The 15016-nt window shown below is 37.7% G+C and overlaps 2 protein-coding genes and 1 long non-coding RNA gene across 3 annotated transcripts in view; 1 reads left to right on the top strand and 2 right to left on the bottom strand.

The window, feature by feature from the left end:
- The window catches only part of igf1rb (insulin-like growth factor 1b receptor), a 53270-nt gene extending 46504 nt beyond the window's left edge, over positions 1–6766 (bottom strand). Inside the window, 1 exon segment of the mRNA XM_024295297.2 lies at positions 5817–6766. Coding sequence (XP_024151065.1) covers positions 5817–5907 — 91 coding nt within the window. The 5' untranslated portion in view covers positions 5908–6766.
- Positions 6767–10247: 3481 nt separating this feature from the next.
- Positions 10248–15016, bottom strand: part of LOC112161288 — a 20192-nt gene continuing 15423 nt past the window's right edge. Inside the window, exons 2-3 of the long non-coding RNA XR_004947648.1 lie at positions 13878–14059; positions 10248–10698 (exon numbers count right to left, since the gene is read on the bottom strand). This is a non-coding gene — a long non-coding RNA (uncharacterized LOC112161288). The remainder of the gene's footprint in view (positions 10699–13877; positions 14060–15016) is intronic.
- ap3s2 (adaptor related protein complex 3 subunit sigma 2) overlaps positions 12887–15016 on the top strand; it is a 7332-nt gene continuing 5202 nt past the window's right edge. Inside the window, exons 1-4 of the mRNA XM_024296375.2 lie at positions 12887–13081; positions 13936–14027; positions 14321–14432; positions 14763–14834. Coding sequence (XP_024152143.1) covers positions 13013–13081; positions 13936–14027; positions 14321–14432; positions 14763–14834 — 345 coding nt within the window. The 5' untranslated portion in view covers positions 12887–13012. The remainder of the gene's footprint in view (positions 13082–13935; positions 14028–14320; positions 14433–14762; positions 14835–15016) is intronic.

Genomic DNA, 15016 nt, shown 5'->3' with positions numbered 1-15016 from the left:
TTTATTGGATAGGGTCATTATCACATTCACTGACAGTAAAGTCAGAGGAACAAAACAACAGAATTGTTGAAGCTGCTTTCAAAATAAAAAAGTCACGGATTTTCTTCAGAATAAAAGCATTACAATTCAACACTAATGGTCCAATTTTCTGGTTCCTTCAGCGTATTTCTCCCAGAACTGTGCAAAAGCTTTCACCACTGACTTGTAATTTTCAGAGCAATACAACTCCTGCAACTTTTCATCCCCTCACACAAATCACATCCTGCTTTCCGTGCCCCCCCATCACAACATGACTGACATGTTTTCAGTAGAGAGAACAACTTCCTGCTGCCTGGTACATGTGTGAACAGGCACCTCCGCACAATGACCCGATTATGCGGACATTATCTGAAGATCATGTGTGAGAAAAGGCTTTTAACGAGCAGCCAGCTTTACCCGGAGATTACCCGGTTCACAGTTTATGAGTAGCACCGCTTAGCAAGTGGTTCCTGCAAAACCCCAACGATTCAGTTCAGGACAGTAATGGCAACAGAACTTTTATTTTCAATCTTTTAAAGAAAACAAAACTGGGTCAAATGTAGACCTTTAGTCATTTTGAAGCTTCTTTTAACTTTAATGCTGGTAGAAGTTCTTATTTCAGGGTTTAAAGAGCCTTAAATAGTTTATGCTAAGTATCATGACATTTGGAATAACACAAGATGAAATAAAATGTTAAAATAGATACTTTTATTTATTAGGTATTGTATATTTTTTATATTAGCTCAGTGCCAATGATGTAAAAAAGTTTTGATTTGTAGTTTCGTAGAGTAAAAAAATTCTTAAAAGATGCAGTTAATTGGAATTCTAACCCATTTACATCACAAAATGCGAAGATTTTCAGAAAATTTTCTTAAAACCTCATTAGTAATTTTGACTTCCCAGTTTCTCTGTCAAGTATCTTTTTAAAAGTGTCCATAATAAATTTTATACAAAAAAAAATCATATTATTCATATCAGGAAAACAAAGATGTTTTCTATAAAACCCCTAAAAACACCAGCACTTAAGCTCCAGTGTTTACATTTTTTGACAGTAACTCTTCAACATAAATCAACTGATTCTGTCGCGCAGAGAAATGCAGCATTTGCAATATTTCGTCAGTAATCTGTTGAATATTGGCGCAAACTCGATATGTGAAGCTGTTTTTTTCCCGCGCCACAATCAGCTGATTCGTCCTGATTGCGTAAACAGTTGAAGAGTTGCGGTGTATCAAAGAGCATGTGTTATTTAGGTGTCACCGCTATAAGACTGGAAAGTTGTGTGTTCAAATCCAGGCCAAGTTATACCAAAGACTAAAAATAGAACCCAATGGTTCCCTGCTTGACACTCGCATTAAACACTCCAATGAAAATGGTGTTTTTAACATTTTCTTGTAGCATTTTTTCATGGTGGAGGACATATATAAAAGAATTTAAGATTAAAACTGTGTTTGAGTATTTCTCTATTCAAATGGCGTTGGATCATGAGCGGATGAAAACCAGATATTTGAAAAAGCTCGGGCCAAAATCATCTTTCTGTGTTTCAATTCTAAATCCTCCATTTGCAGACAAAGAGATTATAGATTTTCCTCGTCTGAGCTGGTATCTGCCTCAAAGCTGTGCAGCTGCATGTTGTTTATTTGCTACAGTAATGTTAGCTTTGGTTTGTGAGGTGCTATAAGCTAGCGGGAGAGAGTGTGAACAAAGGCATGCTGGGAAATTAGCAAGGTTAAATTCCAAGCCAAGAGTCCTTCCCACAATCCAGAGGCAAAGTTCTAATGATCTCCTGCAGCTCTGCAGAAAATACCTCTTAAAAACAACACAAGTTTTTTTTTTTTTTTTTTGCTAAAATCCTGCATAATAATAATTAAAAGACCACTGGGAACTATTTTACAAAAGAAAAAAAATCAAGACTTCCCACTCCAACCAGTAACCCTTTAGAATTACAATTCTGGTTTGTGGGCGGGACTGTTGAAACAGAGCAACCCGCCCCTCTCCCCATCACTGAGAGCTCACACGCGAGCTTATAGCCTCAAGCTAACATTAGCAATGCAAAAATAACAAGTAATATTGATTCAATCTTGTCATACAGTTTTGAGCCAGAATTGCAATTTGCTACAGCACGAATGTTGAACGCTCATAATGTCTCGCACACCTAAGCATGAGCGGGCCAGTAGCTGCGTCACAAGTCTGAGATTTTTCTAGCAACTAAATTTGAATTGAGAAATACTCATAAATGCAGTTTTAATAGTAACTTTTTCTCTTTAGGTCTTCTACTATGAGAAAAAAAGCCCCCAAAACATGTTAAAAACACAAGAGATGATTTTCTTTGAAATGGGTATTTAAGGGATTGAACCACCAAATGGTTCCCGACCGCGGCTGTATCTGCAGCTCACCAGGGGATGGGCCAAGTGCGGAGAATAAATTTCACACCTTGGTGTGTGACAGTTTATGGGACCTTATAGAGCATTTGCCTCTTTTGGAGTCTAGTGGACTCAGCTGGGCTAGAACCACAGCAAATGTTCTCACCTTCAAAACTCTCAAATGCTGAAAGTAGAATTACTACTCTGTAGTAAATAAATATATATTATTTTATTGACATTCCGTGCACCTAAACAAACTCAGAAGTTTCTCCACTGGTCTGCAGACGGTTACACCTGTGACAGATCTTTGGCATGGCTCGATAGCGTTCCGGTATGGGGCTTGCGTCTATAATCTACTCGTCAACACACAGTGTCAGCAGGCAGCGAGCTGCATACCTGCTAATACATTCCAACATGCTGGGACTGTGCTAAGCCCCTGCCTGGTGGTGGGTGACGCTACTGACAAACCCTCGTTGGCCTCCCGGCTGGGCAGCTTATGTGGGAGCTGATCGCGGTTGAGAGGAACTGAGGTCTTCTCAGAGTCCATTCACTCTTTCAGATGTTCATACCGTTAATGGCACGGCCTGGTTAGTGCGCCGTGAATGAACCCTCAATATCAAGACTCCGCCGGTGGCGTGGCGGTTTATCGACTTCCTCTCCGCCTCCTTCCACAGAGAGATTTCAAATCATTGAACACACAGATTTATCTCTGCAGTTCTGATGAGCTTCCAGATCATATTTGCTTTTGATAACCTTTTGGGAGCTGTCTGCAGAAACCCAGACTGTCCACAGACAATCACAGGAAATCTGCCAGAAGCTCTGTGAGACAATAAAAGAGGAAGCATGGTGCCCTTTAGGCTCTTTCATCCACCGTCACTCCACAGCCAGCAGACTGTTTACTCCTCACCTCCCTCCTGTTCGTGTTATAGTGCCCCGAAGGGCAAACACGCTCAGAAATATTTTTCCAAAGGTGAGAAAGAAGCAAACTTTTATGACGGGGAAAACATGTTTGGTTGTTTGACAAGCAGCGGGGCCGATTCTGGCTTTCCCCAACCTGCCAGGCCTTTTCGCTCCAGCTGGTGCTGTAAACCAGCAGGCGTGCTAAGAGTGCAGCCACACAGGGAACATTCAGACAGCTCCACTCCAAGGTTAGAAGAAATGCAGGATTTCGCTGGGAGAACGTGTCTGCCGCTTCCAGGTTTGTCCCCTGACCACCGGGGCTAACAGTAAACCCCATAACACACAGTTCACAAGCTCCTCACTCTTCCCAATCAACAGAACTTAGTCTGTTTTCCTTGTGGCTGGGTCTATTTTAAAACCCGGACCCTGGTTGAACCCCGTAAACCCCCTCCTCCCTCCCTGCCCTGCATGTCACCGTGAATGGGATGAATCAGGAAGCCCAATTTACAGTTTAGCTGGAAACATTTCAGGAGGCAACACATTAAACAAATGACTGAATGGAGAAAGGAGCTTCAAATTCACCTAATCTGAAGGGTTGCAGGGCAACTCAGGCTGCAGTTTTTACGGCACAACCTGATGCTTCTCACATTTCTCTGAGGATTTTAACAGGTAGAGCTGAGAGTAACAAGAGGAGTTGAAGGAGTTTTTCTCTGGTTAGAGGTTTCTGTTTCTGTTTCCTTGCAACCTGAAGACAAGCAAGTTAGCCAGAAGGCAGTTTGTCCAAAAGCTGAGTAAAGGAGGAGATTCTCTGTGACTAAAGTACAGGGAGGCCATTGAGCAAACCAAGACATTTCAAAGCTTCTGTTTAAAACACAAAAACATCCAAATCTCACAGATTTTTTCTTTTTTTATATATATGTTTAAAATTTTTTAAGACAGAAATCCATCGTTTTACTCTCATTTGCTTACAACTACATGCCATCTCCTACATTTTCAGCAGGATTTTTATACATTTATGTGGATTCTGAACACATCAACCAGTGACTCAAGAGAAAAATACTTCAATCTTTGAAATAAATCTCTGAAGTAGCCTTTAAAGGAAATGTACATTGGATAAAGCTATCAATGCACTGATTTTATAGCGTTTATCTTTCAGATAAAAATATGTTAATGTCAAAAATAAAGTGAAGAGGATTAAGAGTTCACCCAGTAGACTAGTTCCCATTATCTTAGTTAAACATTTTATCATACATTTGGAGGAAATACTACACAACCAGTACTTTTACTGCACCATAATATTAATATTTACTTAAAAACTGCAACTACGTTTAGCTAATTTCGATTTTTACTTAATCAAACTATTTTGCCCATTATTTTAGTCATACATTTGAGCATATATTTGGAGGAAATACTACCCAAACGGTACTTTTACTGCACCATATTAATATTTATCTAAAAACTGCTACAATATTTGTGCTAATTGTAAAAAATGTTTTGGTTCAAACTATTTTTCCCATTATTTGAGCATATATTTGGAGGAAATACTACCCAAACGATAATTTGACAACATCATAATATTAATATTTACCAAAAAACTGCTACATGTAGCTACGTTTTAGTTTTTTTTTTTTACTATTTTTCCCATTAGTTAAGTTAAACATTTGAACATTAATTTGGAGGAAATAGAACCCTAACAGTACTTTTACTGCAATATAATATTAATATTTACTTTTAAATCACTACAACATTTAGATATTTTTTTATTTAAAAAACTATTTTCCCCCTTATTTTACTATAAATTTTAGCATTATACATTTCGAGAAAATACTAGCTAAACAGTCTTTTTACTGCACTAAATTTATGTTTACTTAAAAACCGATACTAAATTTAGCTTTTTTTTCGTTCAAACTTTTACCCCCAATATTTAAGTTTTACATTTGAGCAACATTTTGTAAGAAATTTTCCCCTAAGAGTACTTTTACTGTACTATAACTGTCATATTTACTTATAACTACTATTTAGAAAACTTTGATTTGTTTATATTATTTCCCCTACTATTTAAGTTATACATTTGTAGGAAATTGTACCCTAACAGTACTTTTACTGCACTATAATATTAATATTTACTTAAAAACAGTTACTAAATTTTGCAATTTTTGTTTAAACTAGTTAATACCAAGTATCTTTAATATTTGTAATGAAATTTTACAAAATAATTTATTTTGACAGATTAATAAGTTATGTTGAAAATACTACATACTTTTATTTATTTATTTTTAATTCTTACCCGTGTATAGTCGCGCCTTAATACTTTTTTTCTTGAACTATAATAAAGTAACGCTATACATTCTTAAACAGGATGGAGACTCCTCATCCTTGTGTATTTTTGTACCACATGGTTTAAATTTGTACACACTATACACAATAAATGACAGAATTTCACTTAAAAACGAAAATAAAACCGGTTTAATTGTTAAATTAGCTGGTTTGTGAGGCTCGGGGAAGCGGAATGCAGTGGTGTGGAGAGGCACTACTTACTCTTTGCGGTGGCGGGCCGGAGGCAGGACGACAGAGCCAGCATCAGACCCCAAAACAAGGTCAAGTGCCTCGTTTCCACTGGAGGCCTCATTCCTGAAGCACAAAATCCCGCTCAAATCCCGCAAATAAATAGTTGGTGCCGGGGTGAAGGGGGGCCGAAGCCCGGGGGGGACGGTTGGAACGTTTTTTTTTTAATCTGCGGTCAGCACCTTTTAGCTGCTAGCCGGCTAATGATGCTAACAGCTAATAGCGGGGTAGCTAACCCAACGGGAGCTCCGAAAATCACCGATTTCTCCCACTGGACACGCGGCGGCTGCTCATAGCCCCCCTTTCCCCCGCCACAGACTCAGCCACGCCGATGTGTGCGGTGAGAGCGTGTCGACTAGCGCGGAGCGGGGGTATCCTCTATAATCCACATCTTCACGCTCCATATCTGGTGGAAGAAAAAAAAAAAGAAAAAGAAAAAACCTTCAGCGTCCCGCTGCTGGAGGGTCCTCGGGAGGCAAAAAGCGGCTCAGACCGCCGCGCGCCTTAAGCACGAGGAGACGGGGGGTGGATTTGGAAACACCGTGACATGTTACGTTAAAACGCAGCCTAGTTGTGCGAGGAGCATCGCGTCTGGGAGGAACATCCAGGGTAAAATCTGGTTTCAGACCGCAGCCTCCTTCTCCTCCTCCTCCTTCTTCTCAGCCGGTCATCATCCACGCGCCGTGTTGTCGTGAGAGCGCCAATACGCCTCCTAAATGAAGAAAAATCGAGGTGGAATTGAGTCCGTGGGTTAACTAAGGTTTTCCCGTCGTTTGATGGCTGCGCAGGTAGTTCGTTTAGCAGATTAACGCGCAGGTACCCGCGCGGACTGTCTGCAGTCTACCGTAAACACGGCGCCGTTGCGCAGAGATCGTCTCTGTTTGCAAAGATGACTCCCTCGGACTCTCGCTCCGCCCTCCCGTCTGAGAAATGGGAGGGCGTCGCTCCTGCTGCAGTTTTCCCACCATAGAGGAAGAGTTGCCATGGTGATCAGTGTACCATCAGCTGTTGTATTGTATGCATATGATTTTTTAAAAGTGGAAAAAATTACTTTGAACATAGGTGAACACAATGAACGATTCCCAGTCAGTTTCCACAGAGAATTGTGCACTATGTTAATAACGTCACACGAGTTATATCTGAAAATTCAATAGCCACATAAATATTAGCAAAAAATAAAAATAAAATAAACGGAACGGTTTTTTGGAATGAACCAAACAATGTGCGTCGCCAGATTAGAAATACATGACAGAGTGAGATGTCGCGACTCCTACCTTGCCTTGGAGGCTCCGTTTACGGAGCGGAGAGAGGGAAAGCCGGGACGGAGGTCCGGGATCGGGGTTGTTTTGCTGCTCACACGCGCAGCGGAATGCACCCTTTCGAAAAAACCGTGTGTCTGCAGGAGTGCGGTGATGTGGGAGCAGAGTTTACACCAACCACCCCGTCTGATGAGTTCTACACAGAAGCCATTCTGTGCGTTTTTCCCGCCTCACTTTTGATGCTCAGTGACCCTGAGGATATTATTTTTCCTTTCTAGCCAAGGACCATAAGAGATTTTCCTCTAAACATAAAATAAATAGAAATAGAAATATATATTGTAGTTTTATGGCATTTTATTTTTGTATACATTTATTTTATAACCCTTTATTGACATTAAAGCAAGATGTCATATATACATAGTGAAATAGCATTTGAAAAGAGCAATTTAGTCTTTACCTTCATAATATATTTACTAAATGAGTTTTTTCCCCAACAGTTTTAAGATCTTTAACAGTCTTCCCAGTTGTGAGTTTGAGTATTTTATTGTGAAAGATGCTTGAATGCTGCCACCTCGTGGCAGCTAGACTGAACTGCAGACCTCTGACTGAATGGTTTGGATCATTTGGTCCTTCATTTCAGCGGGTTCTGATTGTACAGAACCCCGGACACGACTTTCAAAAAATACTAATAAAGTATTCCCTCAGATGAAGGATTTGTCTCCATGAGTGAGTATTTTGTGTGCACAAGTGAGTATTTTAGCATCTTCACTTCTTACCACTAATTTTTGCCCATAAAGTACTCATTTATGTCAACAAAATATATGTGTGACCCATTTACTGTATAAAAAGAACTGTGTATTAGACTGTCTATGGTGTTACCACAAAATAATAATTTGTGCTGAAAAAATACTAATTTGTGACAAAAAATATTTCACTGTGTGCCTATAAAATGCTAATTTATGACCACAAAACCACAAATGTGTTTCTACAAAAGAAAAGTGTTAATAACAAACTGGTTTGTGCAAAAAAAATTGCTAATCAGTGATCAAAAAGAAATAATCAGTGACCACAATGCCACAAAGGGCTGCTTTATTCACACAAAATACAAATTTGTGGCCACAAAAAAATAATTTATACCCACAAATACTAATTTATACCGATAAAAAACTTATTTGTGCTCACAAATACTAATTTGTAACCACTAAATGCTACTTTATCCTAGCAAAATACAAAATTTTGCCTCTCAAAAATACCATTTTGAGCTCACAAAATTCTAATGAGTGCTCAAAAATACTAGTTGGTGCCTAAAAAATATTTATTTGTGCCTAGACAATACTGATCTCTGCCAACAAAAAACTAATTTATGCCAACAAAATACTAATTTGTGCCCACAAGATACTGATTTGTGGCCACAAATATTAATTTTGCTTACAAAATACAAATTTGTGCCCTTAAAAACTAATTTGTGCCCACAAAAACTATTTTGTCCCTGTAAATACTCATTTGTAAGCACAATAAGCTACTTTATTCCCTAAAAAAACAATATGTGCCTCTCAAAAGTACTAATTTCAGCTAACAAATTTCTAATATGCTAATCACAATGCAAATCTGTGATCACAAAATACTAATTTTTGCCTTCAAATTACTAATAGGTGCCTACAAAAAACTAATTTGTGCCTAAAATATACCAAGTTATGCCCACAAATACAAATTTGTGCCCACAAAAACTAATTTGTGCCCATAAATACAAATTTATAAGCACATAAAGCTAATTTCAGCTCCCAAATTTCTAATATGAATGCTCATAATACACATTTGTGACCACAAAATACTACTTTGTGCTTTCAAATTAGTAATATGTGCCCACAAAATACTAACTTGCACCTAAAATATACCAATTTATGCCCACAAAATACTCATTTGTGCCCTCAAAAACTATTTTTGCCCACGTATATATTAATTTGTGAGCATGAAAGCTACTTTATTCCCACAAAAAACAATTTGTACCTTTCAAAAATACTAATTTGAGTTTATACAATTCTAATGTGAGTTCTTAAAAATGCAAATTTGTGATCAAAAAATACTAATTTGTGCCTTCAAATTACTAATATGAGCAAAAAATAGTAATTTGTCTCCCAAAATGTTAATTTTTGTGCACAAAATATTAAAATGAGGGAACAGTGTTTTAATGTCATAGCCAGAACTCAGGAGATTAGTTATTTGTTAAGAATTAACTACATTAAAATTGTTATAACTGACCATTGAAGCTGTTCTATCCCTCAGTCATAGTTTGAGTAACTTAAATGTTAACTAAGCTGTTCTCATAATGTCTCTAGTTAGTGGATCCGGATGTCAGCGGTCCAATTTTAGACTTTTAGGCTGCCACCACTGCATTGATCTTTGGGGTTAGAAGCCCAGCCGGAGGAGGCGGGGAGCCGGCAGCCTGTGATGCTGTGAGAGAAGCAGACGGTAAACAAAAGCGTCCACAGAGGAGCCCCTGACAGTTTTGATTATCCCTGTAATTACGGGGCGCTTTCATCACTTCCCAGAGCCGAGTACAGAGGCATTATTAGAACGCCACACATTACCTCAGCCCTGGCACACAGCACGGAGGTGAAGCAGAAAAGAAATGTGCACATCAGAAATTGAGGTGAATATCAACGGCCACCCAAGAGTCCAAATACAGTGAGTCACCCCATAACAAGTGCTCACTGTACCAACATGACCCCACTGTGCCAGAGAATGTTGTGCCTGTCCACTCGCATTTGTTAGGTCCCCATTAAAGTCCTCATGAAGGCAGCCGGCAGGCCCACCTACCTCAACTGTCCCTCTGGAATCCATTCTCGCGCTGCACTCATGTGGAAACAAGCCTGTTCACCACCAGCGGGTCACACATGCTAATGAGCGTCTGTTTGTTTTCCACCATGCTCATGCAGGAGGAAGGGAATTCAGGGGGAAAATAATGGATGATATACAGGAAGCAACCCGGGTGGCTCTGCAGCACCAATTATGACAAACCTCCCACACAGAATCGATGATGTGAAATCAGAACAGGAAACGCCTCGCCTGAACAGGATCAACCAAAGGAAAATATTCAATCAAAGATCCGGCGACAGCAAAATGCCTTAAAAATAAGATGACTTTGATTGGAAATCAATTCAAAATAAACATAACTATCAATACATATTTGAGTTTTTCTAAAGGGTTTTAAATCAGAGGAGGCTTCTCCACATTTGCCTTTCAGATGGATCACATTTCAGCACTGTAGCCGCCATTGTTGTCATTATGTCACATGATCAGGGGGTGAATTTTGAAGTTTTTGTTAGGAACATGATGTACTGTACATTAATACAGTACTCGGAATATCCACAGTTCTTGCAATTTTATATAATTTTTTTTTATATGAACAGAAAAAGAAACAATCCAACTTTTTATCAGTCCAGGAGTTTTCTTTATGTTTTTCTTGACTCTGGATTTTTATTTTACACCAAACTCCTCTGCAGCTTCATTCATTCCTCTGGTTTCATCTCCATCAAAGTGAGAACCTGTTGCCTCCACTGCCTCCTCTCAGTCCAGTTTTCCTCCAGTGAGTGTTCCTGAAATGATGCATTCAAAGTGCTGATTTAATATCGTTAATATGAGCGACATTAGGGGCTTATCCCTCATCTTCAGTACAGCTTTCAGCTGTATTGATAAGTTGCATGAATGATTTTGTGAATTCTTTATATTTTCAGTAAATTCAGTTTTATTAGTTTTAAAGAATCAAGAGAAAAATGACATCTGACGCTTTGGGAAATATATTTTTTGAAGATAAGACCCAATATCTTTCTGTTTGATAGTCAAAATTAAATGGTTTCATGGGGGGTTAGGCTAAACCACTAAAACGTCACAGTTAGGAATTAACCCAGGTGCAGGAAAGAACCGCAACTAGAGAGATAAACTCAATTTATTAACAGAAACTCACCACACTTTGTGGGTGGAAGCAAATTAGCTCAATAAACAGAAGCACACAAACAGAAAACGGGGCGACGCAGAGAGAGCAGACAACCAGCAAAGTGCAGCTGAAACTGCTCCTCAGGATTCACAGGTGAATGGGCGGAGCCACAGCCAATCCACACAAAGGCTAAACAAAAATGAAGACAAACTAAGTTGACTATCCTCACAATCCAACACTGAGAACTAGATTTGCTCATGGAAGTTTACGTCCCATTAACATGTGCATTATAGCTATCATTTTTTATAGTTTTTATAGATCTTTTGGCATTCTTCACTTTGTCAGACAGACTCAGTGTGTAGCAGATTAATTAGGCTCCGCCCTCCTTAAAGTTTGGCTAGTCGCAGATAATTTAGGATTTAAAAGATGCAATGACTTTTTCACAGCTACTCTGTGCTGGATCACAGTGACCTACGATCTCTTCAAAGAAAACACTTCTGATTCATTTTATTGTCATTTATTTACAAAATGCTTCTTTACAACAAAATTTCCTAAAAGTAACAGAAGTTATAAAAATAAAATCACAAAACTATTTAATTAGAAGTTTAAACTGGATTCAATCCATGAAAAAATAAATGAATAAACAACAGCGCGTCTGTAAAACTCGCAAAAGTTTTGTTGGTATTTTCTGTTACGCACAGATGATGACAATGCTGATGTCTGAGAGATCAGTAACACTAAACATCATTGAAATATCTAAAGTTACCTTTTAAAAAAAGAAATGTTTAATTTCATGATTCTTAAAGGCAGAGAACTTTTAGTTTTATTGCAGATCTAATTTTTAAAAACTGCTTCAAAAAGTCATATTTTGTAAGTTTACTTAGATTTTTGACATTATTCGTATTACAACAAAATACTTCCTAAATTGATCATAATTGCCACAAATAGTAGGGACCTTTTCTGTCAACAAAATGTACTCCAAAAGGCTTTTCATAATTTCATTTATAGCAAGAAATTAGTTCAATAGCCTACTAAGAAAAAAAAAACATTTTTTTTTATCAATTCCCCTGTTGATGTGTTGTTGCACAGTTACATAAAAGTCTTTTACTCAACTTTTCTAGTCCAATCGACATTTTTGTATAATGATAATTGAGATTACAGCTTCGATGACACACATCTCTGGGTTTCCGCGGCAGTGTGAAGCCTCTTGCAAAGGTACAAAGGCAGCAGTAATTACATGGCGCCTCAGTTGACGGTGCATTAGCCACAAAGACTGCAAAAATTATATAATGTGGTGGATGGGGGGATAGGAGCATGTGCTTGGCAGCCAATAAAAAAGAGATGGTAACGACTTCACTTGATTACTGGGACATGAGCTTGAATAAACAAAAAAAGTGTCATTATATAATTCTCTCCAAGTTGATTTTATTTTTAAGGACTGTAATTGTCTTTAAACTTTAGGAATGTAAAAATAAACACTTTGACAATGTTTGGATTTTGTATTAAGATCAAAAATAAGTGTAAATACTTTTTAATTTTATATCAATCACTATCAAAAATAAAATAATTATTTTTGTTTTGAGAAAATACAATAAAAGTGCATCCAATACTATGATCAATTGTTCTTTGTAAGTATTACATTCTGCTTTCCTTTATGCTTTTTTATTCGTTTTTCAGTGTATTAAAATTATTATTTCTAAATATTTTTGTTCAGTTATTTTAACAATGAAAGTGTCGTCTTGTTGGTTAAAAGTCAAACATATTTCCCGTCGAAAAGTACATTTAAAAATAAATATATCATTCAGAAGCGGATCCGGAACTAATCTTAGCGGGACTGTGTTTAAGGTCGACTCCTAAATAAAGGTACATAACCGGAAGTGAGCGGATTTAGCTCCTTAGCCTGGAATCTAACAGCATTTAATCATACAAATTGTTGTATATTTAACTTTTTGAATCGTAAACACGAAAAAATTAAAATGATTAAAGCGATTTTGATTTTTAACAACCACGGGAAGCCGCGGCTGATCCGATTCTATCAATATTTTGTAAGTAAATCAAGATTTCCCTGCTAAAATCTGCGATGTTTTCCTGTTTGCTCCATTTTATGCTGTTAGTTTGTGCGCAGTTACGTTTTCTACAATACTTATTTTTTTAACTATTGTATTTTCAATTGAATCACCATTTTCCTACTGTTGTCATTGTTTGTTTTCCTCTACCCGCTAACTTCAGTTTTATTTAGCATAATAGAAAAATCACACACAAAAATAGATAATGATAGGGTTCAGATTCGTTGCTAGACTCGGTTTGTGACAATAGGTAAACAAAAATATTACCGACTGAACCACTGAACAGCCACCGTTATCAACATAAAATCATCATTTGGATCCAACGCAAAAACCTCCTGAGATCCAATCCCTTCATGTCTCCTCTGTTAGAGACATTTTGGATTGTGGCCTTTGACTCGTTTGAAATAAGACCTTTTATGCTTAAATCGGGACATCCTGTCTCAATGAAATCTCGTCTTTTTAGAGGGGATAACGGGAAGTTCTCAGGTGACAGAACATCAATGTTTGAGGCTAAAAAATCTGACACTTTCGAACAAACAAATAAGGCTCGTGGATCTGTTATATTGTGATTTATAAAGTAGTACACGAGTCCCATATTGATAATATATATATATATATATATATATATATATATATATATATCGATCGTGTAAATTACCTCTGTTTGTGAAATGTGCTTTATTAATCCATTTAGTTGATCCCACATAGAGTTTTAGATTTACAGATCACAGAGTTTGATGATCCTGATTGGTGTCTTAAATGATGATAAACTCACAGAGGAGACTTGAATGCATTCTCTGAGCGTTGGGTCTGATTGACGTCTTCTCTTGCAGACGGAGGACATGCAGCAGCAGATCATCCGGGAAACTTTCCATTTGGTGTCAAAAAGAGATGACAACGTTTGCAACTTCTTGGAAGGGGGAAGGTTGGAGAACTTTCCTCTGCTTGAGTTATGATCTGTAGAGAAAACAATCAAACAAATAAAACACTTTTATTGGTATGGGATCATTGTGAGGAGAGGGTTTAGTTTTAGGGTTTTCTCTGGGTTTTTGCAGGAATCAGGTTTGACCAATAGATGGAGTCAGACGAACAGAAATGTCAGCTTTGATTAGACTGACCCAGTTATTCATCTCATGGTTTTGGCCTCCTTTAAAACACTCAGATTAACTCAAGTCTAGCATCTCTTTAACTTGATTTGTGTTTCAAATCTGTTTTTAGTCTCATCGGAGGCTCCGACTACAAGTTGATTTACCGGCACTACGCCACGCTCTACTTTGTGTTCTGTGTGGACTCGTCTGAAAGTGAACTCGGCATTCTGGACCTGATCCAGGTCAGCTGCAGCTTCCTTGAAGTGCTCCATAAAAATGCTTGTGAAAGGAAATATATGACAACACTGTCTGTGTACAACTCTGGAGTAAATGCTCATTATTATTAAGCTCTTTGGCCACAGATTCCTCTGACCAGAGTTTTTGGAAATGTGAAATGTCTGTTTTATCTTTTGTTATTTTAGGACATGAAAATGAAAGCACAGAATCAAATGAAAGTACTTTAAAAATAACAAACACCAACAGTCATTTAATATGGTTACATCATATTTAATGTTGTCTGTTTGAATGGCGTTCTCAAAGTATTTCTTTGATGAGTTTTTTCTGTTTTGTAGGTGTTTGTGGAAACGTTGGATAAATGCTTTGAAAATGTTTGTGAGCTGGACCTCATATTCCACATGGATAAGGTGAGCGGGTTCATGTTGCACAGATGAGGAGGGCTGGGTTATATAGATATATTGGTTATACATGATTTTGATTTTGTTTGTTAGTTTTTAAAAGCAACAGATTCACTCAGACTGTTTCTGCAAATAATCAGTCTGAAATGTGAAACGTAGTCTAGAAATTCTAAAAGATTCTGCAAATTTTT

The sequence above is a fragment of the Oryzias melastigma genome, linkage group LG3 (assembly GCF_002922805.2).
Source record: "Oryzias melastigma strain HK-1 linkage group LG3, ASM292280v2, whole genome shotgun sequence".
Classification (NCBI taxonomy): domain Eukaryota; kingdom Metazoa; phylum Chordata; class Actinopteri; order Beloniformes; family Adrianichthyidae; genus Oryzias; species Oryzias melastigma.
This window is presented reverse-complemented; position numbering and strand designations above follow the sequence as displayed.